This window comes from Melospiza melodia, chromosome 6 (genome assembly GCF_035770615.1).
Source record: "Melospiza melodia melodia isolate bMelMel2 chromosome 6, bMelMel2.pri, whole genome shotgun sequence".
In the NCBI taxonomy this organism is placed as follows: Eukaryota; Metazoa; Chordata; class Aves; order Passeriformes; family Passerellidae; genus Melospiza; species Melospiza melodia.
In genome coordinates, this window is record NC_086199.1 from 68782691 (window position 1) to 68808517 (window position 25827).

General features: G+C 43.0%; 1 protein-coding gene across 7 annotated transcripts in view; it reads left to right on the forward strand.

Moving 5' to 3' along the window:
• TSPAN18 (tetraspanin 18) overlaps window positions 1-25827 on the forward strand; it is a 121113-nt gene that overhangs the window by 89043 nt on the left and 6243 nt on the right. For all 7 annotated transcript variants that reach the window (XM_063158843.1, XM_063158840.1, XM_063158839.1 and 4 more), the window contains 6 exons: window positions 5665-5754; window positions 10959-11050; window positions 11791-11985; window positions 17444-17518; window positions 23110-23208; window positions 24462-24641. In XM_063158843.1, the coding sequence (XP_063014913.1) occupies window positions 10988-11050; window positions 11791-11985; window positions 17444-17518; window positions 23110-23208; window positions 24462-24641 (612 nt within the window). In that variant the 5' untranslated portion in view covers window positions 5665-5754; window positions 10959-10987. The remainder of the gene's footprint in view (window positions 1-5664; window positions 5755-10958; window positions 11051-11790; window positions 11986-17443; window positions 17519-23109; window positions 23209-24461; window positions 24642-25827) is intronic.

Genomic DNA, 25827 nt, shown 5'->3' on the forward strand with positions numbered 1-25827 from the left:
CATGTCTTTTGCTGCATTCATGTTTTCCTGCACATATCACACCTGTGCATGTATTTCCTACAATATCCTCTTGTGTTTAGAATCCATTACACTTTAGGATGCATTATTATTCTTCTCATTAAATCATTTAAGAGATGACCAGAAGCAGATAAATAATGTCCCTTCTCAGATTTCCAGAAATATTATTTTCTGGATTATTTACTATTATTGAGATCCCTCATTTAAGATCTGCTTTTCTTACAGGCTCTTTTTCCTAATCTTTGCTTTTCTAGGCTGACTAAATTGATTGTTTTGTTTTTATATCTGAGTAGGCTGTTACCTTGAACAGAGAATTTTCTAGCTTTCTGGGGTTTGGGGGGCTTCTGTCTGGTTTTGGTTTGGTGGGGGGATTTGTTTAGGTATTTTTGTTGTTGTTGTGGGGTTTTTTGTTTGGTTGGGGTTTTTTTTTGTGTTTTTTTTTTTTTTTTTTGTTAACAATAGTTAATGCGTTCAAAGTTCTGTTTGGGATTTCTTTTTAAAAAGGAATAAAAGTTATTACTTCCCCAATCAGATGATCCTAAATAGTGGGTTAGTTTTTCCACACCTCTACCTTATGAGAAAACACTGAGAATAAACACGACAAAAAAAAAAGGTAACCTATTGATCTGCAACTGCGTTCTGCATTAAAACAGGTGATACAAACAGAGATTTCAAATTCCCTTGCCTATGGCTCCTTGCCTCTGCCTAGACAGTCATGGCTTCTTTTTCCTGCTAAGGACTTAACATCATCATCTTTCTGATAGGACAAAATAAGCCCTGCAGCTTATAGTAATCCCTTTTGGTACCATCCTTACTTTAAAATATTTTTTCTCCTCTGCCTTATTTCCCTGAAGCACGCAAGTATTGGGAAAATTCTTAAAATATTGAAAATCATGGTCTGAGGAGGACAAGGTTGCCACAGCAACTGCCCAGTGTTCCTGAGATTTATTCCTGCATCTCTCAAAACCATCACGAATGCCACAAAGTGCTGAGGCACTTGCTGCAAACAAAGCAGGGCTATAGGAAAGGAGAACATAAAGGAGCACCAAGGAGCCAGTTGTTGTAAAGGTGAGATGTGGCAGGCTCAGGGAAAACGTGGCAGGCATTTGGAGTTTGTGTTAAATCCCCTCAGTGTCTGCAATGCTGTGCGAGTGCACGGAGTGCTCCAACACGTGACAGTGCCTGACATGACAGTGGGTAATGTCACTTGGCCTGTGCTGCAGCTCCGTGATCCACTCTGGAGGGTGACATTGATTCCGTTCAGAAGGGAAACACTGTCAGAAAGAGGAGGCCAAAGTTAGCTGCCTCCCTTTGGGCTTGCTAAGTAACAGCTCTCTGGGACAGGAGATGCCTGACAAAGAGTGCTGCTTGTCAGCCACAAGTGATCATCCTTTTCATGGGCTGGGACTGGTCTCAGTATGGACTAATGAGCAGAGAGCTATATTGGGGGTCAGGAGGTTTAGCACATCCATTCCCCTTTTAGCCCTGGTTTTCTCATCTAATAAACAAAATTAATGTTGTTATATTATCAGTGTATATAATCTCTGGGTCATCTGTGTAGAAAGGCAGGCAATCAGTACCATATGGTTCCATTGTACTGCAGTTAATACAAGGAAAATCCACCTGTGAGCTGTCTGAGGGCTTTTTAAAAAGGAACAGAACTCAAAAGAATTGCAGGCTATCAGATGTTTTGGTTCTGTATGCAGGATCTTCTTTTCTGAGACAGCTGCTTCCTGTGTGAGAGAAGCTGTATGGAAGAGCCAGATGTGATTACCTATGGAACTTTCCTTGGGAAGGGGCCAAAGTGAGCAAGCAGTTCATGTTTTGAACGGTGCAGTGTGCACATTTGCACCAGCTGAAATGGAGTGGTCTGTGGCCTGAAGGCATGCTGGCACTTCAAACACATAATCTAGCACTTTTCAAAACATTACAGCATTTAGAATTGGTTCTGCTCTGGGACTTCTGAATTTCCATTCTGAATGTCTCTGCACGTGTGGGAGATTTTACCTCCATATGATCTCATGTATTCTATGCACACATTGTGCAAAGTTGCAAATATAAAACAGAGGGTAAGAGTTGTATTAGTAGCTATGTTGTAAAGTTGGTGTTATTTATTTGATAATTTAGAGGGGTTCAGTCCAGCCCTCTTTGTCCTCTTGTGTGAGACTGATGTGCTCTTACGCACACAGACTTTTGGTGGCAGAAGTGTGCTCTTGTTAGCAGCAACCAGGATGAGATGAGACCCAGCTGCTCTGCTTGTGTAGGAAACTTGGGGTAGTTTTGGAGGCAGCTCCGATTCATTTAAACACCGTCACAAGCCTCATATGCTTTTAGTGTTATCAAAGCCAATCAGGTTGCTGTTTGCATGTATAAGATGCCCCTGAGGACTTTGCTCACTCAACTGTACCGAGGAATTAAATGCTCTGAGGCAGTGCAACAGGCTCATTCACTCCAGCGCTGCAAGGCAAGGTGGTCATGGCTGGTAAATGGGCCTACGTTGCAGTGACATTAGCATTTTAATGCAACTAAAGAGGAGCTGGATTGACTGTAATTTAGTATCCAGTTGCAGGGCCTTGTGCAGGTCCCCTCGTGGCTGCTCCACAGGGGCCGATTACAGTTACACACTGCACTTTGGGATCTAATTGGATTTACATGAAGTAATGTAGTTGTGTCATAGCAACGATTCTGCTGCACAAGTGCTATGAAATTCCAGAACAAACACTTATTTATGTTGGAGCAATAGCTACAGGGTAACACATGGGGCTGACAGCTTGTGCCAAGGTCCAGCTCTAAATCAAAAAGTGTTTCACCTCTTTTCTGAAGCCACTGCAAGGGAATGAAATTATTCTGATCCAGCTTCCACAGAGACGTTTCTCCTCACCTTTCACTGGAAAGCACTGACCTGACACAGAGATCCAGCAGGACATGACTTCTGGATCAGAAGTCATGACAGCCATGGATCACGGGGCTGGCATGTGTTTAAGTGTATCTCGACCCTGCAAATGTATTGAGCACAAGAGACTGGCAGAAGCTAGAAGTCCTTGTGACACACAACAGTTTTAAGGGGTTCATCTGGTGGCCCTTCCTTCTAGTCAACAAGCTGAACTTCTCACAAAGGCAGGCCTTGCTTCTTCATCCTGCACACTCCATTAATTTCTCGTTTCACTTGCTGCCTGTTGTCTGTTTCAACCCCTCTCTGTCCCATCCCTCTTTGCTCTGGAGCTCCAGCTGCCTTTCTTGCAGCCTGATACCAGCAGGACGCACATGTTTAGCTGCTTTTCCTTCATCAAAGCCGGCTCCTTGATGGGCTGCACTGTGAATGTGAAGAGAAACCAATGCTCAGCGAGGAGAGCTGATGTGGTGGCTGTGGACAATGTGCCAGCCACAGCTGGCCAGCCCAAAGATGAGGCTTAGCCTCAGCTGTTGCTCCTGCTCCCACTGTGTTTCCCCAGAGACTGAAATTAAAGGCATCAGCTTGCTGGACTCACAATTAGGCATGGTGGGTTTGCACTTTGTGCAATTCTCCCTAATGACAAAATCGTAGCTATTAACCAAAGAGAATCTGTTTGGCAGGGACTTCCTCTCCTTTAAGGCAACCATCAGGTGGATCATTGCTGCTTCTTGGCACTAAATGCAGTCTTTCATCCCTTCTGACACAGTACCTGCTGGTACCTACTGAAGCATTTAAACTCTTCTTCTCTGAGGTGCTGTAATTTCTTTAAAATATTGTGACTTATGATGGATAAAAAAATAAAACTCCTCTCCCACGCAGACCTCAGAGGGCTCGTAGGAATGTAATTATATGCACACACAGTAGGAGCAGGAATCCTATCATTCTGGTTATTTTCTTAATGATAGGTTTATATAGCACAGTGTCATCTCTGCTTTAAAGTTAGAACCAACTTCTCTTGGCAGCATCTATCCCAAGAAAGTGGCATCACAGGACAGGGCAACCAAAGAAATTGTCTCTCAATCACACTTGCAATGCAAAGGATGAAGCTTCCCTGCACGCCACAGAAATAGATACAAAGGTCAGCATGGGCACTGAGCTCTGACTGCCAAACAGGGGCTCTCTGCTGTGAGGCATTGTCCCCTGTCCTAGATGTTCCCTCTCTTCAGACCTGCTGAACCTGCTGCAGCCACCTCCCAGGCAGTCCCACAGCACCCTGTGAACTTTGACACTGGTGGAAAAGCTGTACTGATTGGGAGCAGCCCTTGTACCCAGCAGCTCAGCCCCTGCTCGGCTCATGCCTCCAGCGCTTCTGAACACAGACAGGTGGATTGGCACCAGATGTTTGCACCCTCCAGGTTTCCAAGGGGAAGCCATCCTTGTCCTTCATCTAGAGATGTAGGTTTACAGTGACAGAGGAAGGACATTAAGTGTGAGGAATTAATGCCAAAAAAAAGGTCTATGAATATTCATTGTATGCTTTATATTGTAATAGTTTCAGCCACCTTGAAACTCCTTGTTTGCTCCCTGCCAACAACAAACAATAGACTTTTACTCACAGAAGTCTTAATGGCAGGCAATTTTCAAAGGCACATTTACTAATGTTTGTGGGAAACAGATGTTAAATGCACCCACTCCCAGAAATCATGATGAAATGCTGGCACTGAGAAAGCAGGGAGAGACCCAGGTGACTTATCTGGTGCTTCTCAGGGAACAGCAGCTCCAGCAAAGCTGTGAGTATGCCAAAACCATGTTTGAAGGATGAGTGAGTTACAGTGCTGGGTCCTATGTGAATATTAGACTCTTATGATATGGGGTGCTCTCTGAAGAGTGAAAGACTGCTCCTTCCCCACAGGCCCTGCACTATGGAGTTTGTCAGTTTGTGGAGTTTGTGTCAGATGTGTGGAAAAAGCAATCTAGGAGTGGGCGCCCTGAGAAAGCAAGAGTCAAACATGTGTGCCTTGCACATCAGTCTGTAGTCTCACCTCACCTTTGCCTAGTCAAAGGCTCTCTTCAGCATTGTGTGGGCAGAAATTAAAACTTACTGAGAAAACTGTGAGTGTTACTTTGAGGACAGTGGCAGTCTGCACCTGAGTCCCTCTGCCTGCGCCCCTATATCTAATACTTTTGAGTGGCCAGGGCTGTGGCTTTGCTGTTCCTCTGTTGCTGCTTTCCAGGCAGTGACAGTGAAGCAGAGGGAGAGGAAATAGTTTGTTCAACTTGGCGTGACAGCTGGCTGGAAGAACGAGGGACAGCACCCAACGTTTATGCTGCTGCTCCTAATGGCTGGGCTTCCCAAAGATGCATTCCATCTTCCTTCCTGCCTTTTCCATTTTCCCAGTAAATGGGCTGTAAAGTCACAGCAGATTAAAGTTTGTCTAAACCTCCTATAAAATATTGAAGGTGCAGCTGGTATTAATCTAGTCCTCTTGTGGTATGAAGTGCAGGTGTAATGGGACTATACATTTACATGTGGTCTGTGGGCATTTAAAACACCCCCCAAAGATTGTTACAGAGATTCTGAGGAATTGAATCCCTCGCTGGGTATTAAAAGCTCTTCATTAGTGCTAATGTACACCAAATTAAGGTGGCAATTAGACTGAGCACTTTCATCAGGACGGTGTGTTTTAATAAATTGCGTATTTAACATGACTACATTTTATTGACTTCAGTAATTGTGTATTTTTCTCTTACAGGACAAGCTTGGATAGAAAGAGATACATGGGACACACAGACAATTAAACACTGGAACAGACACTGTGCTTCAAGTCCCAAGATTAGTAAAGGTGAGTGCTGTTAATGGCTTGCTCTTTCTGAATGCCAGGTACTTCCTCTGTCTCTGTTGGAGCAGCTTAAGGGTGGCTATGGTGTGCTGGAGGCAATGAGAAATACACACTCATCTGCCACCGTGTCACCAGTGGGATACTGCAGAAAGTCATTCTTCCTTATGAAACTCCTTATGAAACTGCCCCTAATCTCTGTTGCATTTAGAGGAGCAGACTGTGAGAAAATAATGCTCTGAGAGGATTTTCTGGAAGGCTCTTCCTGTTAGGTATGTTCTCTTAGGAGATCCCACCGGAGCTGAATATTGCTTGCGGGTAGTGAACCCAGAAATTCTCTTATGAGAGGTGTATTTGGGAAGGAAGGCAAGCGTGCTGAGGCAAGTCTCCATGCCTGCAAGGCAAAGGGTTGTGATGCCATGCTGCTGGGGAGGGGACACCATGGAGCCATGCCAAGTGGTGGTGATCCTTTGCCACTGGTGTAGCATAGAGCTTCAGGGATTTTTCCAGTGACGCCTTATCTGGGACAGCCTCTAGAAATCAATATATTTACTTGAAAGAGATTCTAGTCCATATTTTCTAATACCTTTAAAGGTACCTGGTACTGATTCTGGAGAACTTCAAACACATCTGCTTTTAGTTGGTGCATTGTGAATGGCTACAAACGTAGATGTGAGTTGGCATAATTTCCTGCTCAAGCCACAGGCTAATGGCTAATGTTCTGTAGAAAGTACTGCAGAACTGATTCTGACATTTTAGAAGAAGCAACAGTTCAGCATCGGTTCAGTGGACAAGTTCTTCATGCATGTTGACAGCAAAGAGATATTTATGCTGAGAGAAGATATTCACAGATCATGTGATAGAAAAGCAGTGACTGAAAAGGTGATTTGCATGAGGGCAAGAGAACCTGTATACATCTCTCTCAATCTCAGTTATTCTGTGTTTTCTATCAAGTATTTGAGATGGGGAGACTGATGAGCAATCAGTCAATCTTTCTGAATTTCTGTACTGAAACACAAATTGTCTGCAGTGGCCTGTTAGGGATGGGCAAGGAAAATTGAGGTTTGGGGTGAGGTTTGAGACTGGTGAAGATAAGGTGCTCCTGAGAGTTCTGACAGACTGGCACATCCATGAGATGCTCTTGTTCCATTTGCCACCAGGTAACTCAGACACACCTTGGGCAGCTGTTTTGAATAGTCTTTTTACCAAGGAAAGTCATCAAACATTGTAAGAGGTGTCCAGGGAGATGGGGAGACTCAGTCCTTGGAGATATTAATAATTTAACTAATGTGACTCTAAGCAGCATGCTCTAACTTTGAAGTTGGATCAGATTTGGAACTGGCCCAGGCTGGAGGCAGTGGGTACTTGTACTCAGTGAAACCCAGAGATCCTGTCCAACCTAAGTTTTTCAGTGATTCCTTCTTCAAGGCAATTGTAAAGAGGCAATCTAAGTGAATCCATGGGTTTCAATTCAGTGTTAAAGGAATATGGGAGTTGAGGGAAATGTCAGTGGCAGCAAAGAGAAAAATTGGAGGCCTTTTGGAGGGGTATGGTTGGGCAGCTGCCTTTAGAAATGTGAAGTTCAAGGCAGCTGCAAGGCATGCAAAGCAAATGACAAAAGGAAGGAAGTGGCTGGAGAACAAAAAAAATGCATTGCTTTAAAAACTCGACTTTATTCCTAACTGATTACAGCAGCTGGGCTCTGTTTCCTGGCTACACTGCTGGGGACTTTTAGCCTCCCCATCCCTTTCCAAGATAAAATTAATGGGGGATACAGGGGAGAGAGAAATGTAGAATAATGTGCCTTAGAAAAAGCTGAACATTTATAGCTACATTTCAGACAAAAACAAATGCATCTCATGTGTCTCACAGGTCTGAGATGGGACAAGCCAGGGAGAGCATCTGTCAGCCTCTGTCTTCTGCAGTTCTGACTGTTCGTGTTTGCTTAGCTTTAAATGTCTCCTGCAGAGAAGAACTTAATATCTCACAGATCTGGGGCCTGAAGGAGGGGGGTAAAGGTATTTTTAAAAGGTAGATTAGCACATAGGCATTCAGTTCTTATCACACTTGTATCAGTGTGTAGTAGGAGTAACTCAGATAATTTTCTCTTTGTGTGTATGGCTTAAAAAGAAAAGTAGAACGAAAACCCATCTCTGTGAGTCAGGACTGTCCTTTAATGTCAGTTATTTTAGCCATGGAGCCTGTCAACTGGGATTCCAGGTGCCTTCAGCTAATTAGCAAAGCTAATTGGAGGCTTGCATTGAGTTCCTCTGATGTGGAAACTGATATGGTTTGTTGTTGGCTTTACCAGCCCAGACCTCACAGTATAGCCTCTGTGCTCCATTCGCTCATCCTGAGTGGAAGAAGTTTGGAATCTGAAAGCCTCAGTGAGTGTGGTCTTGATCTGAAGCACAGCATAATGAGTAAGGTTGCACTTAGTTATTGCTTGGCTGTGAGAAGTGTAGTGGGTTCAGGTGTTACAAATCTGAGCCCAGTACCACTGCTGGGGACAATCTCTTTCCCAAGCAAACAAGAAGGGAGCCCTTGTTTGTCAAAGCTGAGTGTGCATGTGTTCATGCTACTCCCAGGTTTTTGTGACCGACTGGTTTTTCTGGACAGTGAAGTTTCCAGGATCTGATTGCTCATTGGATTTAAAATCTCCCTTCCCTTCTTATGCCTGGAAAACACTTTAACATACTGAGTGGATGGGCAGGCAGGAGAGATGCAAACAATCATAGCCTATGTTTGTCTTTGTAAATAAAAGTCGACCTGTATTCAGCTCATGTAAATCAGAGCAGTCCCAAGGGAGCTTGCTCACCTTACAGAGGAAGCTGTCCCAGACATGGAAAGGAAAGTAAGGCAGGAACCTGATTTATCAACACTACAAAGCAGCAAGACAGTGTTAGGCTTAGAAACTGCTGCTTTGTGGGTGACGGTAGTGGGGTGTGTGAATTTTCATAGTGTCACAATAAGGCTAAACTGTTTTGGATTTTGTTTACTGTTTTTTTATTTTTTTAACAAAGTCTACTATACTATGGATCACACAGGTGGGTGCTTAAGGCAGCAGGACTTTGAAATTTCTGAGTTTACTTTAAGATTTTGGCTAGTTTACCAAGATTTAGCCGTTCTATGTTTCACTGGAGCATGAATTTTTAGTGTGGTGATGGGAACATCTATGTGACACTAATTGTGGGACTCTTGAAATCCCAGTACCCTAGTGAGTTGTCTGTATTTTCATATCCCTCCCAAGTGTCCAAGTCATAGTGGAGCTGAAGGCTCACTTTTCCCACAAAACTGAAGAATTCCCTGCCCAGCTCCTTAGCCTTCTGGACTTGAAGAACCCCTTTTCTCTGTCAGATTTGCAGACATGGCTTTAAACAGTGTCAGGGAGCTGTGGTCATTTCCTGCAGGCATACATCTGAGCTCTGTGTCCCACCCCATCTCCTGTAGTCACCATCTTGTCCTCGAATTTCTCTGGGCAGAACAATTATGTACCAGGCGTATAAGAAAATAAACTTTATAAAGAAAAAACATTGTCCTCACTCTCAGGTTTAGATTCAGGTTTGTGTTTGTCCAGAAGCAATTCCTGTAGCAAAGAGAGTTCCCTGGGCAGTACCCAGCCAGCGGAGACACACTGCTGTTCTGCCCCAGGTACAGGCAGCTGCAGAGGGAAAACAGCCCACGTGAGCTCCTGTGAAACACCATTTGTGTCTCAGCCTTTCAGCTTTTTTACAAAGAAGGAATAGATTTGATTATAATCAAGTTAAAGCAGTATATCCAACACACACTGTGTAACAAAAATCTGGCTCTTACCTCAGGCAGCTCCGTGCTGGGAGCTCTGCGTGCCACGGATTATCTCTGCTCTTTGGCTAAAGCAGAGCAGAGCCTATGGTCACAGAGGAAAGCATCTCGTGAGGCTCTAGAGCACTCACAGATTTTGTGGTTTAACAAAAACAATGGAGTGAAAGGCAGTTTTATTTCTGGCCTGGAAAAGATCTTGAATAATTTCAGTTTTTTATTTTAAGTGAATTAAATGGACTTTGCTACCATAGCATATCATTAGATACATGTCTGTTAGGGAATGGTATTTGCAGTGGAGAAAGGGAATGAGATGCATTAAGAAGCATGTGGGCTTTGGGAAGGCTCCTCTGGGGAGCCAAGCAAACCTGTGTCTCTGTGTTTGCAAATGTATGGCTCCATCTGTGCACAGTGCCATGACTGCGTTGTTTCAGTGGAAGTTTTACTATTTAATGTATTTATTTGTCTGTCCCTCTAGGGTACTTAGTGATGTACTGGCATGTTTGGACACACAGTCACCTCATTGCATAAATGAATGCAAGCAGGAACTTTCCTCCAGTGTAGCCTCACCTGGTCAGGATTTATTGCTGCTCTTCCAACAGAAGCACTGGCCAAGGAGTTTGTTGTCTAAATCAGACACTGAGTTTCAGAACTGGTTAAGATTCCTTAGCAATTTTTCCTGGCCTCAAAAGCTTTCCAACATTGATCCATGTGTTCTTCTTGCAAAGGACCTGTGCAGGGTGGAGCACAGAGCAGCAGGATCTCCCTGGCACAGGAACATCTCTCACTGCATGGCAAGCAGGTGCTGTGCCCAGGCTGAGTAACCATGTATGGATGTCCTCCTTGGTCCCTGCCATGTCCTTGCACTGCTGTCATTCCAAGCCCAAGTGTCTACAAGCTTCCCTGAAGCTGTTCATGTTAGTGTGGTGTTCATTCTGTAGAGGGAGATTGTATGGAGAAAGCTGTCCCAAATGTCTTTGTGTGTCTTCTAACTGGGCACAGCTTGTTCTGGCTCCTGTTTCAATATGACCTTTTCTCAGTGTGAAATGGACAGGTACATCCAGTGATTCTCAAACTTGACAAGCTTTAAGGAGTGGGGGAAAAAAAATCTTCATGTGTAGAGGCATATGTTTTCCCCAGTATCTCAGTCTGCAAGTAAAGCTAGACCTTTGGTCTCCTGCAACCTTCTCCTTCACTTCTGTGTTCGCCTTCCGACCTTAAAGAACGCAAAGGCACCAGGCAGCAATCATTATCTCTTACTAGCCTGTGCTGTGTTCCCCCTTCAGGTAAGAAAAGAGCTCTTCTCTATAATGAACTCCACAGGGCCTTGGGGCAAATACAAATAGATTGGAGATAGGATTGTGTCATTCCAATAAAAATGAGCGTGCTAAGAAAGTGCTGTTGTTTTGCAGGAGGAATTGGACAAAGGACCCCGAAGACCATGGAGGGAGACTGTCTGAGCTGCATGAAATACCTGATGTTTCTTTTCAATTTCTTTATATTTGTAAGTATTTGGAATTCACTTTCTTTTCTGGATCCCCATTTCCAGCAGCCTGCTGTTGCCCAGCAGGATAGGCTATAGTGTGGTAAAGATGCCGCAATACAGAATATCCCCTCTGTTGTGCACTAGCAATCACTGAGTGTTTTGCAGCATCCAAAGATGCCCAAACATTCAGCAAGGCAGCACAGTGGTCACTGTTGTCTGAGTTATTGCTGTCCTTGACAGGGGAAACCACAGGGAAAGCTGTAACTAATGATGCACATAGTTCATCCTTGAATGGCAGAATAAATTGTTTTCTAGTCCTGGGTGCCCTGCTGAGGTTTTCACTCAGGAGCAGTAATTTCCCTACCACATATGGAGTCATTCTTAGCTGGTTTTGTTTTTGAAAGGAAGGGTGGGAGTGCCCAGCCACCCTGGCCTCTGTGGCAGGTATGGTTCATGTGAACCCCTTCACTGTCCTCCACAGATGTGGCAGCAGACCAAGACTGTCTTTCAGCAGTACAGAGGGAGTAAACAGTTGGTAGAGTGACATGTCAAGAAAGAAAGGTGCTTTTGCTGCAAATGATTCATTTATTGAGCAAGAGATACTAAGAGGAGCATGTCAGAAGTCACCTGCACAGCAGAAACACAAACTCCCCAAATCAACATCTTTGATCAAAAGACAGCAATGAATCCAGTTTTTCTGCAGCGGTTGTTTTGTGTTGACCTGTCTCCCTCTCTCTCCTGTCCTCGTGCTGTGACAGCTGGGAGGAGCATGCCTGCTGGGACTCGGAATCTGGGTCATTGTGGATCCCACAGGTTTTCGAGAGATAGTGGCAGCCAACCCCCTGCTCTTCACGGGAGCGTACATCATGCTGGCCATGGGAGCCATGCTCTTCCTGCTGGGCTTCCTGGGCTGCTGTGGTGCCATCCGTGAGAACAAATGCCTCCTGCTCTTTGTAAGTGCCCTTGCAGTGTCTGTTGGCCTCTTGGTGCTTCGTAGGGGTGACTGGATAGATGATGCTGGGATAAGCACAGGAATGGGTGTCTGCTGTTGAAGCCATTATTCCTTCAGACGATAAGTAGGCTTAGGATACTTTTACACACTGCTTCTAATACAGATAATTTGCTTTTTCACCTATATAGATTTGAGCCCAGTCTGGGAATGCATTTTAATCCTTCTAAGCTTTCATTCTAATTGACCTCATTTGGTTGTTTGGTCTTTTTCAACATCTATAAAGTGACCAAAAATGATCCTTTCTTGGCTACTCAAAACCCACTGGTTCACAACAAAGGAGGGAACACTGGGCCACAGCCCCTGTGCAAGGGAACCCCCCATGCCAGCAGAAATGCCCAGCCCAGAACTGCATCACAGCAGTCATTGCTGTCATTGCTGTTCTCAATAGCTGGTCACTCCCTGATACAGCCTGCTCTACTCCTAAAATGAACCAGATTTGATACCTTTGGACAAATTTTCCCTTGAATAACAGGATTAAATTTCAGCCTGTAGTGGTCATCAATAGTCACAAAGAGCTAAAATAAGCCACTTCTGCCCTTGCCCCCCACTCCTCCCAAGTTCTGATGCTGAAGGATTTTCAGCCACTATCTCCTGCTGGAAAGCATTGCCAGTTATGTATTGAAAAACAAAGACCATTAGTTTTCTTTTTCTTTTCCTTTTCCTTTTTTTTTTCTTTTGGTGTGGTTCTTTTTTTCTTTGTAAAATGTGGTCTTTTGTTTCTCCCAAGGGGTCTGGTGGCACTTTGGCTTTGTTGTGGGTTTTGGTTTGGTTTTTTTCTTTTTTAAAATCTCGGTCTTACTGTATCTTTAGGCTTGTGTCTTGCACAGCTGCTTCATGGTTCAAAAAAAGGCCTGTCTCTAACTTTAAACAGGACAGGAAAGTCCTCTTTCTTGACTGCAAACCCATCCTTTCCTAGAGATGTGTGTCTTCACTGAGATAAATTCTCTCTGGCCCTTGGCTCCCATATGCCTTGAGTTCATAGCCTGCAAATGAGAGCCCTTTTGGGGAAGCTGCTCTGGGTTTGATTTCTAGTGATTCATCTCAGAAGTAAATCAGAAAAACAAATGTATCACCTGTGAAGCCTGTGGAGATCAGCTCAAAGGAACCTAATAAAATGGAAAGGATGAGGCCCAATGAGCCTGAAGTTATTTCAAAGCCTGTCCTTGTCAGATTAAGAAACTGAAAGTGAAGTTTGATGAGAAATGTTGCTGTAAGTGAAGGGGAGAGTAATATTTTCAGTCTGCTGCACACAGACTGGTGACCTGGCTGGAAAAATGGAGCTCTGGGCCATGTTCTTTCCTGATATACCAGCTTTTACAGGTTTGAATGTTTCTCCATGTATTTTAGTTATACTCCAGTACACTCAATTTTGTGGTTATTACTTTTCTTACTCCTAGAGGTTGTTCTGAGCCCTGCTACTTTATTTATTTACCTTCATTATTATTTTATTTTGAATGAAATGTGAGAAAAATATGAGCTGGAAGTAATGCCCCAGACTAGGAGAAACTCTAAAAGTAATTACTGGATAAGGAATTGCTGTTCTATTTTGATCCGTCAGATTTTCAAGGGCTTTTTGTATCAACACCAACTTAGCTAAACAGCCAGCCATCTCATGTTCAGCAGTGTGAAGCACTTGGATGAGGACCTGGGAGAAGAAATATGTTTCTAACTTCTTTTTTGGGGCCACAGCAGCTGATGTTAAAATGAGCCAATCTTAAAAGATCTGTGAAACGCAAAGTCTGATAGGAGTAAGTTTTAGACACTGGATAGGCAAAAGATTCATGACTGTATGCCAGAGGGACTGGGAACACTTGCAAAACAGAGAGTGCAAGTCTTTGTGGGTGTGGTGCCTGGGGAGAAGTTGCTAGATCAAATCAAGTCCACTTACAAAGTTGTTAAAGAATTGATGAGCCAGAGAGCTGCTTGAGTGAGATTTCAGTGATGCATAATGCATGCCTGAAGCTTTTAGGCCAAATGTAAACAGAAGATAGAGGGGACAAGAGAGATTCATGTTTCCTAGGTTCTGGTTTCAGTGTTTGCAAGGACTTTTATTTTTCATTAAGCTTGCTTGTATTTTGGTGAAAAGTAACCCCATCACTATGGAACCTAACATGTTGCATTAAGCACAAGGCTGTGAGGATTTCCTGGCATTTGGACCTGACTCACAAAAACAAAAAGGAACAAACAGTGGCCTGCAAATCATACATTGAATGACTTGTACTGAAGGTCCTCTGACTGCAAAACAACACTGTAAAAATCAGAATCCAAAGTACTACTGAATGTACAACATTGTGTACCAAGGGACTGAATTCAGCTCTGTTAAAAGAAGAGCCCGTGTTAGCTTCATTTGGCTTAGTTTCAAATGCAGACATCCTGTTTTGCACTCCTGTAAAATGGATGTAGTAGCCCCTCCAATTTCTCAGCATGAGAATGCAGGTCCAGGTCCTTTGAGTTAAAGACAGTTGATGCTTTTTTGGAACAGCAGTTCTGAAACTGGAACATAGGATGAGTTATGAAAAATAAACACAAAGCATTAATTTGTGGAAACTTCTGATAGACCACTTCTGTGAAAACTCCTGTAACCATCACTTGGAGCTGAGGCAAAATTTTTGAGCAGTATGAGAGATTCCATTTCTTAGGATGTTCACTTTGGATGTGGGGAGTACCCATGTTCAAATGTCAAGAATCAAGTCTGAATTTAAATGTGAGGTTATTGTGTCCCAGGCATTAACCAGCTGGCTCCTTTGTGCTCTCACATATCAGTAATCAATTTAATTTTTGGAAGGAAAACACGTTAAGCAGATTTTGACCCTTCAAATGCAGAATGGGAGTAAGTTCTGAAACACTGATGATCCATCTTTTTCTCATCAACCCTAATGGCTGCTTGTGAGTTTTTTCCTACTGTAACTTACAAATCTGTAATGCAGAGTGCACAATATGAGTGTAAATCAGTTTGGGAATGATAATGAAGCTTATCACAGATAATCTGGGAATGACTGCTTCCACTTCTGCACAGACCTGTGCTGGAGCTTGGGTGAACATGTGCCTCCCAGTAATCAGTAAATGAAATGCAATTAGCAGGGTGATGGGATTAATCACTTGATCACCACCTTAGACCTTAGTGACTATGCTGAGATCCCTTGATGGATGATGATGTGAATTTGCAAAGCGTCGTTCATTCTCATCACTTGTTCTTTGCCCTCCTGTGGTGAAATTAAAACAGTCTCTGAGCAGGGAAAAAAAGAAGCCACACAGAAAACTCCAGCATTAAGAATAAATTAGAGAGTTAACTAGTTCAGTAAAATCAAGCAACAGCATGCTGTTAAAACCCAAAAATCCATGCTCATCTGACTTTTCTTCTTTTTTCATTTGAGCCCAGGCTCCTTTTCTTTTTTTTCTGCTGCAAAAGCAGGAAGACAAATGTAATAGGGTGGTGCATGTGCTTTTCCAGTCGGGAAAAATCACTTAAAGCTCTGATAATTGACAACAAAACAACATTTTGCCTATTCCAAGCATATAGTTTGAATTCTTTCTCCACTATTGAAGTGCACAATGCACAGCCTTTCAGACAGTGTTTATAAATAATTGCTTGGGGATCACAATAGTACTTCTGGCCCTGTCTGCCTGTTTTCTGTTTCAGAAAGACCTTCTATAAACTTCTCTCTCTCACACACACAAATCCAGACTTCTCTTGTGTTTATTTTTACTTGTTGCTTCATCTATCTTCACTGGTAACATATACCAAGTTTATTACCCTCTACATGATGTGGTCTTACAGGGTTCTCCGCTCACTTTTGCCTTTCTCACACAATGCCTAAATCTGAGTTAATGTCTTAACATTTATTCAGTTCTGTAAAATAATCTCAAAGTCTGTGAGCAAATTGTCGGCCTGTTTGAATTTTAGGCAGGCTGATTCAAATGGTAATTTCTCTTTATGGCAATAAGAATGTTAAAATTGTCCACCTAGTTCAGACTTATAGTTACTCAAGTCCATGATTTTCTCTATAAGAATAAATGCCATTTCGGGAGAGAGTATGAATCTATCCACTTACTTCTCTGTTCCTATAGCTATTCCTCAGCATCAGCATTCATTGTTTTAAGGATGTTAAATGGCACATCCCTGTTGGTTCTTTTTACTGGTTTGTAATGATTGAAGCAGCATCAAATTAGCTCAAGGCATCAGTGTCAATGAGAACTGGCCACAAGAGCAGGCAGAATCTGAAGTGGAAGCCCACAAGAGTCCCATCACTCTTCCTGGGCTGGAGACACTCCCGAGTACCTGAGTGTTCTGGGTAGACGAGGTGGTCCCAGGAACAGCGGCCTCCCAGCAGCCTGTCAGTCTCTGGGGATGAAACCCCTGAAGTGCATCTGATTTACTTCTCTGGGGTGGGGGGTGAAGGTACAGTGGATCACCCACGCTTGGTAACCTCACCTAAACAAGGTGCCTTAGGCAAGACTGAAAACCAAACTTTTAGACTGGAGCAGCAGAAGGTTGCAAAGGCAACAGAATGAAATATAGTTCCAGCTTAGATTGGACAGCCATGTGCCTCTCTGTTTTGCTTTCCTTCCCTTTTTGTAAAATTATGATTACATAAGTGTGAAGAGTTTTACTCCAACCTGGAGGCCTGTTTCCTTTTTACTATCTTTTGATGGGCAGGCTGTGCTTTCTGTCAAGTCTGCAGCATGTCCTATCTTAAGGATGTGAATATGCACACTTTGGATACCATACAAGACAGGGATGATACTTGCATAACCAAATTAAATTATTGTGGCGTGTTATCAACTTTCTGTAGAGGTCCTGTGTGGTTAGTACTTCACTCAGTGCAACCCCATTGCGTGGGGAGGATATTAACCAAGGCTAATTTTGTCCTGAAATGAAAACAGTCCATTTTAGGTCATAGGTATAAATATTTGAGGGTATGTTCCACTTCCTCCTTCCACACAAGAGAAGCTGTGATTATATTACAGTAAAACTGTGTTGTTTGTATTGTAATCAGGGGTGTGTGTGTGCATTGACATGTGATACCTATACTTGTGTCTGGACATCTTAACCTCTGTGAGCATGTCCTCAATTTATATAACTTTTCCATCAAAGCAGGCTTTACTGTTTTAACCTGGTGCAGGTTTATCAGGGGATGCTCTGGGTTCTGTAACCTTACACACTTTTACTCATTAGAACCAGGCAAAAGTGTCACAAGCTCCCATGTCCTGTGATGAGGTCAGAGAGGGAATGTCTGCTTCAAGTGACTCTCTCATACAGTTTCTTAATTGTCAGGGGGGAAAAACAAGTTTCCTCAGTTATTTTTTCCATCTATTGGTGATCAGCAAAACTCTGTATTCCTACTACCTATTGCAGACTGTTAATGCTATGTTTGTGGTTTTTATCTTCTCTTTTCCAGTTCTTCATGTTTATTTTGCTAATCTTCCTGGCGGAGCTTTCAGCTGCAATCCTGGCTTTTATATTCAGAGAAAACGTAAGTATCTGATGGTGGGCAATCTCTGGACCCCAATGGGGTTATACACAGCTGGAGCAGAGTGTTAGACAGTGGCTGATTTGTCTGTAGAGTGGCTGTTTCAAACATATCAACAAACCTTGTTCATTACTAGCCTGTCTGCAGAACTGCCAGCACGTCAGGGAATGTCAACTAACCTGGCTGGTGCAGGATGGGGAGTTTATGGTGACTCAGTTATCCCTGAAGTTTTTAGAGTTTTTTAAAGTCTTCCTGACTCTCTTGCAGCCAAACTAGCTGCACATTCCATCAGAGAGAAGTTTTATCATAAAAGTCACACTGCAATTAAAAGCAACTATTTTCCTTTTTCAATATAATATGGGTTTAATATTAATTGTTGAAAATGCCTGTTTTCCAGACAGAGCTGATGCTTGCTCTGCAGTGCAAAAAATCTCTTATGAATCTTCTAATCATATTAATTCTTGATCTTCCGTGTTCTGCTGCTCACCAGACTCCTACCAATGTTGCTTGTAAGATATTCCCCCGACTAGCCCTAAGCAAGTCCCACCCCACTTATTGCCCTGCTTGGATTTGTCCTTGTCTCCAGAGCTTCATATGATGTAGCCTTTCTCTATTCTTCTGCAATGGATATTGTTACCTGGCCATCATCCCTGCCCTGGGCTAGTGGTAAACTTCTGTTACAGTAGTAGTAACCACAGTCTCATTTCTTTCTCTAAACAGCAAAGGTCTGTGGACTTTTTTTCATGTTCACAAGTATGCAAAGGAGAGCCTGACTGAAGTAGGTCCATCCTTCTTGGAATGATGGCTGTGAAAAAACATTGGCTGGCAGGGGTGGTCACCAGTGACTGTTAATATTTGTTTTGCTTGTTTTGCCTCTGCCAGTAGCAAGAGAACATGCAGCACATTTGCTGTACTGAGCGTGAGAGAAATGTGGCAGGAGCAAAGAAGGGCCATGTATAATGATGATTTTCTTAAAGCAGTATATTATTCTAATGGTATTCATTTTTGATAGAAAAGAATCAAAACTTAGGAAGCTCACAGCAAGAGAGTGTGGTATTTGTATGGTAGGATGGCCTTGGGAGGAGGTAGTGAGAGGGCTTTCTTCTATTTATGACCTGGTGGTCTTTTGTCTTTGCCTCAGATCTGAAGGCAGTGGCGGAGAGATGGCACTCTGCACATAGAATGAGTACCCCATTCCAGTTTAGGCTTTTAGACCATGCTCTTATGGAAACACCTATAAACATATTGCAGTATGTGGTGTCTGGTGGTCCTTACAGCTCTGCTGCTGGGAGTTTGTAGAGAATTCCTTTGTGACAGAGACAGAACACGGTCCCTGGGGAGCAGGGGCTGGGCAAGCAGCTCCCAGCTGATGGCTCCTACCTCCCTCCTTCTCTGTGGGAAACTGGTAAAAGGTACAAGAAACTGCCCAGGCTTGCTGCAAGTCCTGGGATTGTCCTCCTGCTTACAGCTTGCTTCTGGGCAAAGCATTGGTACCTTCCACTCCCATGGGAGCCACGGGACATGTAAGGTCATGTTATCTTGCAAGATAAGGTCACAGTGGTTATTCTAGACTTCTGTGGCATCTGGCAGTGTTTTGTGAGAAAAGACTTGAAGGGCAACAAACTTCTATCTTTCTTGAGCTTGTCTCCTTGTTTGTAGCACCAGCTTCCCACTCTGTCAGAATGATTGACAGAAAGGGCTTAAATGAGAAGGAATGAAGAACGTCAGATCCCAGCAAAGCTGGAGATGGCTCTATGCAGAAGTCAAACTTGATCTGCGAGTTCTTGTGGTTTGTTCTCTCCTCAGAGAGAAAAAATACACCATTGTTTTGGCGTTGCTGTATATTGTGGAGGTAGCTTGTCTGACTTGGAAGCTACTTGTGGCCAATTTAGCTGCCACCTCTGAGTTAGGGTGAGCTATATGGATGTACAGAGGTGGTCTTTCGTTGATCCCATGGTGGGAAGAATACTTCACAGTAGCAATTTAAAGCCAAGATCAGATTTGCTTTTCTCTTTCTTGTGAAATATATTACTTTCAGGGCATGTGATGGCAAATGCACACTTAGCCAATTTAAATTTCTTCGAAGCTTACCAAGCAAGATTCTGTGATGATTACTGCACCAGTCCTTATGGCTGTGGCCTCTCTGTGTGTGTAAAATGAGACAAAAGATACACTTTATCTGTTTGCTTTACAGATAATGTTCAGTGCAGCTTTCTCTTGCATAGTTTTACACTCAAACCAGTTCCCAAACACTCAATGGGGTTAAGTTATTAACAGCTAAGGGAGTGAGAGAAATCAAGTGACAAAAATAGGGGAGAAAAGAGATGTTTTCTGCTGAGATTTGACATGAGAGGAGGAGTCAGTGAAGCAGAGAAAGGTGGTGGGGTAAGTGAAGATGGTGTTCACAAAGGTGAACTACTGTGATCTGCAAGTCCAGCTGCACTTCCAAAGAGCTATTTAAAAACAGTCTCTGAAGAAGAAGGCTGCTGTTAATTAGCTAGGTGATTACCAGAGTTTATCTTCCTTAGAAAAGGAGGTTTTGGGGGTGGAGAACCCTTTATCATCTAGAAGAGTCTCCATAAAATAATGACTTTCATGGACACTGGAGAGAGACTCTGAAAGAGCAATAGGAATTGCTCTTTATATGCTATTGAGAGGTCTGGATGGGAAAAACCTTGGAGGGATATTTGATTCTTAGTGAACTGTCTTAGCAAGCAAGAAAGCAGGATGGTAGTGAAGAGTCCAGTGGCAGGCTTTGGGTGGAGACCAGATGTTTGGATTTTTAGCTCCAGTTCTAACACAAAATAAGAAAGCCACCTTAGACACTAGTGCCTCTATGTCCTCAGACATAAGGCAAAAGCTAAAGATGTGAACCTTCCTCAGCTGAGCAGAGGTGTCTCAGATGGAAGGCATGGTGGGAGAGGGAAGTGCAGCACTGGTGCCTGCACCTCCATGCCCTGCACTGTGCCAGACCCAGCAGAATGCTCCAGGCTGATGTAGATGGGCAGGAGTATGTCCTGTTCCCCAGGCAGGCACCATGAAGGCAGCTTCTTGCACAGCACTCAGTATCCTTGAGGAGGCTGTGACCTTCCTGGGCAGTGCCAGCATGCCTGTCTTGTGCAGAAATGCCCGCCTTTTTCTAAACCCCTTTCATCTGGCTGCACTAATCCCAGCAAAGCTGTTTTCTGACCAGTGTGACAGAGCAGTGTCACTTCATTCACTGCCATGTAAATGTATGCGTGCATGTGCTGCACTGGAGGCGCCCCGCCCAAAACACAGCTGAAGGGCTCTTATTGTTCATGGCTGTGGCTGCCACCACTGTGTTGTCAAAGCCTGTGTGAAGCTCTAGTTTTATCAGTAGATGCTGTGCTCCTTTCTGAATGGTTCTTGCCATAAAAGTCCAATGTGCACTGATCTCATCAGGGCCAGTACTTGTTTCAGCTAGAGGAGGGCCCTGGGCATGGCAATAGGACTGTCTTATTTCATCCTCCTTTGTCAGCAATTTTTTAAAACAGGAATTTTTTTTCTTTTTGGCCCCATTCTTCTGAATTTGAGATGCTCAGGATAAGCAGTTTTAAGACCAACAAAATGGAATCAGTTATTTTCCTGGCAAATGTACTCTTGCAGCACTAGGCTTTGTTTTCAGCCAAGTGTTGTAAAAATCACACACAAACTCTGAACAATTTCCTCTGGGATTGCTGCTGTCAAAATAAAGGTTTCACTTTATATTTAAATTACTCTTTTGTTTTAGACCCCAACAAAGGCAGCCGGCTGTGATTATTACCAGCAGTAATATCAGTTTCAAAGTGTGTGCTTCAGGAACAGACGAGCATCAAAAAATGTGCTTCTGTCTGCAGGGTTGGGTGCTTCCTGGATAAAGTACTCAGAGAAAGGGAAGGAAAGGAGAACACCGAGTACATATTTCATATTTCTGCATCTTCTAACCTCACCTTCCCTCAGTGCACCAAATTCCCAAAAATGCCATGTCCTCTGGTATTTTAATGTTCAAAAGCAAAAAAATTAGTTAATATCTGTGACTAAAAAGTAATTTAGGAATTAAATAGTATAACTAATTAAAGGTAGTGAGATTGAGCTAATGGCATGATTGAAGCATTTGTGACAAAGTTTTACCCAGTACTGATGTAGTAATTAAATTTGACCTTTGTTTGTATTTGTAAAAGAGAAGCCAATATTAGGTGGTATCCAGGGTCTTTTTAAAAGTCACTAAAGTGGGGTTTTTGTCCTTAAATTTTGTAATACAAATGAAACAAACAGTTTTGTGCTTGTGCTTTTGTGCCCACCCATAGAGCTCATACATATGTATGTGTATGTGAGATATTTCACGTTGCATATCAAGAACCTGAAACCAGCTTGTAGCAGTCTCTGCTACTGCGTCAGCAGTGCTGTATGAACAACAGGGGGGAATAGAAAGGGTATTTTTCAGGCAGCTTAATTCCTGATCCTACAAATATGCAACATCACAGCAGCGCTGCAGCCAGCCAAGGCCAGCCCCCTTCACTGTGGCTTTTGCAGCGGCAGAAGATTTTGTCTGTTTGGATCACAAATCACAAGACATTCTGGAGAAGGGACCACACAGTCTAGATCTATTGGGAATGTGAAAGAGGATTTCTTGAAGTTTTTGTCCTGAAGTGACAGAAAGGCAACAAGATTGAACTGGGATGTTCAGTTTAACATGATTATTAGGATTGTATGTTCACTATTTCTCCAGAGACTCATCCTAAGTAAATGTAATTTCAAGGTGTCTAGCTTCTCAAGAAGACTCTGGAACAAATTGTTTGTGCATTTAATCTGTTTTGCTGTAAATATAGACAGGGGTAAATGAAATTCCAATAATTTATATTGTTGACTTTTGGAAAAATGTTTACATTATCTAAATATAAAGAGGGTTTTTTTCCTTCATGTATACAGGTTAATTTAGATAATCAAAAGCATTGTCAAGCAAATAGCGTTTTTTCTGATTCATAAGATGACTTGACTAGTTCCTATTAATGAATTTTTTTTACTTTATAATTTCTATAAAGTTTCATGTTAAGGCTTCATTCTGCTTTCTCACGTATTGAAGTAAATGCAGAGCAGTTCCTCTGTTGTTAGTAGGAAGTTAACTGGTTTGACTGAAAAGTAGAGGGGAAAATCAAGCTTTGCTTGCAGACCTCATGAAGCATAGCAAGTGAAAATACAGTTTGGATGTGGATTTGACAATCTTTCTAAACTTTGGTTCAGGCCTGTTTCAATTTATTAAATACTTTCAAATAGTGCTGAAAATTAAAAAACAACAACAACAAACCCCAAGAAAAACTAAAACCAACCAACATTTAAGTGTAAACATTTTTTTAGAAGTACAGATATAGTTTAGTCTCTGACTTTAATGAGTAACAGTTGTACTCAACAGGTACCCTTCACCCTCTACATAGATATGGCTCAGCCAATGGCTTTTCACATGTTTGTTCTCTGAAGTTTGCAAAAAAAAGCAGAACAAACCCAAAACCACAAAGAACGCCCATCATTCATAGAAGGGAGCTTTGTGAAAGGTGTTGGCAATAGCCTTTACATTTCTACCTGTCTGTGCATTTCAGCTGACCAGAGAGTTCTTCACCAAGGAGCTGAAGAAGCACTACCAGAGGAACAACGACACGGACGTCTTCTCTTCCACCTGGAACTCTGTTATGATCACAGTGAGTCAGACCACGCCAGTCCCATTCTGCCTGTGGTCAGTGGCCACAACACACTGCTCAGCCCACACCCTCAGCTCTCCCAGGGTCAGCCTGCTTCAACCATCCTGTCATGTCCAGCCTAGCACCAGGGCTTGTGGTTGAAGGGAGGTGAGACTTTGGCTGGCAGTCAATCTTTCTCAAATGGAGCTGCCACCAGTCCTGAGAGAGACACTCCTAGTGACTGCATCAGGGTCACCTGATTTGCCAAAGTCTTAGGCATTGGAGTACCCTCACTTTTCAAATATTGGGCACAGAGAGCAGTGGAGGTGTCTGCAACTGGGTATCACTGCATTTCTCTGGGCCTTTCACTTTGCAGACTGCTTTGAAATTATTCCCAGCCAACAGCAGCCAAAAGCTGGCATTAACTTGTGTTTTGTAGTTAACAGCAGCTTAGGCAGGAGTGTGCCTAATGATGTATTTTCACTACAGAAATATTAGCTATCAAAACGGACTTTGCTATTACACCCATAATTGGGCAGGTTACAGGTCGACTGTCATTAGAACTGCAGTTGTTATTACCTACCACAAGGAATTCAATCTGTGTGTGTGAGAGTGTGTGTGTGTGTGTGTGTGTGTGTGTGTGTGTACACATGTGTTAGTGCTCTCTACACCCCATGGTGTATACCTTCAGGAGTGAAAAGCAGAATGTCAGCTTCTGCAGATGAAAAGTCAATTTTAATCTTAAAAGGAAAGGATGATTGCTGCCCTTCATGCTGATTCAGGACTTTAATAAAGACATTTCCTTTTGCTGACAGAAAGGAGACGGAGTCAGAGTATGACTTGAATCCTTAAAAAGCATCTGACTGGAATCCTAAAGAGGGACCTTACTCAAATCACCTAGCAATGCCTTTGAGCAGCAACAATTCTGGCCATTAGCTATGAGGAGAGGGGGTGGTTGGGAGCCTGGGTCATACTGCTGGGTGATCTCAAGTCATTCTGGATATGCCCCAAAGCCCTGTGTAGTTTGCAGCAACACTCCCAGTAGCACCTTAGAATCTACAGTATGACATAGAAACATTGGGACTTCATAAAGCTTCATTGAAACAGAAGCTCCAAGGAACAAGCACAACCCAATTCTTTGGAAGCAATAGCTGTTTTGTCCCTGCTTTGACTAAAACTTCGATCCCTACAGGAATAGGTATTAGATTTCCCAAGTTTGCTTTGAGGGAAAAGTGTCAATTCTGTTTTCCTTTCTTCTCTGTGCCTCTCTCCAGTTTGCCTGCTGTGGAGTGAACGGACCAGAAGATTTTGAAGATATTCGTCACGTGCCATATTCTTCTTTGGAAAAGTCAACACCAGAGGCTTGCTGCCAGCGAGAGCTCCAGAGCCGGGAGGGGATGTTTGTCAACAAGGAAGCTTGTCTAGAAGGCATTGAGAGGTTTCAGAACCGGCAGGTAAGGGAGGCTGAACACTAGAAGAAGGAGCTTCACAGTGGGCAGAGATGGCTGTAGTGGTCTTGGGAAGCTGGTGAATCTGGCAGGTCCTGACTGTACCTCACATCCTAATTACACTCCTGCTGACAGCTTTTCAAGTGATAGCATATGATGATTTTGAAAATCTCCTTTCATTGCATACACTGCTAAGTCCATGTTGTGCTGTATCATCAGAAATACAAATATTTTCCTAAGGGATTGAGAAGTAAGGTGGAAATTTAGATCAAGTTCTGTTGTGTTAACAAAGGTTAGAACTACCTCTGAGAAGTTAATTAGCAAGCTAGCACAGGTCAGGTAGGATGGGATGGAGTTGGCTCTTCCTGCAGGAATGGTTCCAATTTAGTTCACAAAGACTCCTAATCAATATATACAATCAAAATATCAAGGGTTAAACAGCCACAGAAAACCATGTCTGTTTTCTAAGGAAGAGAATTTGGAAAGCTGCATTTCTCTGCTTCTTTACTCTTTACTGCAGAAAAAGGGCATTTCATGTAGCTGTCTTCCAGTACCTGCAGGGAGCCTACAAGAAAGCTGGAGAGACTTTTTACAAGGGCATGTAATGATAGGCCAAGAAGGAATTGCCTTACACTGAAAGAGTGTAGTTTTAGTCTAGATATTACAGAAGAAATTATTGACTGTGAGTGTGGTAAGATGTGGAGAAAGGTTGTTCAGAGAAGTTGTGGATGCCTCATCACTAGAAATGTTCATGGCCAGGTTGGATGGGGCTTTGAGCATCCTGGTCTAGTGGCAGTGGTTTGTAGCAGAGGGGTTGGAACTAGGTGATCTTTAGGGCCTGCCCAACCCAGACCATTCTATAGTTCTAATCTATGATTCTTTTGCCAGGCTTCTCTACTTGGCAATTTTATTGCAGTACTGGACTATGACAATACAGTCCATCCTATTGATGCAGGTTTAAGTTTCTTTCCAATGTCACCAAGATGTGATGTTTAAGAAGCTTTCCAGCAAAGTTCCTGATTGTGTTCACCTCAGCATTAGTTAAACCAAATGAGCTCTGTACTGACCATATGTACAAGCCTCCTTCTCCCTCCAGACTAGGCAGTGGTCCTCTTTTCAGCACTTAAGAGCAGATTGAGAAAGAGAGGAAAGGGTTTTGGAAGCAGCATGTCAACTGTTCCTTGACTGGCAG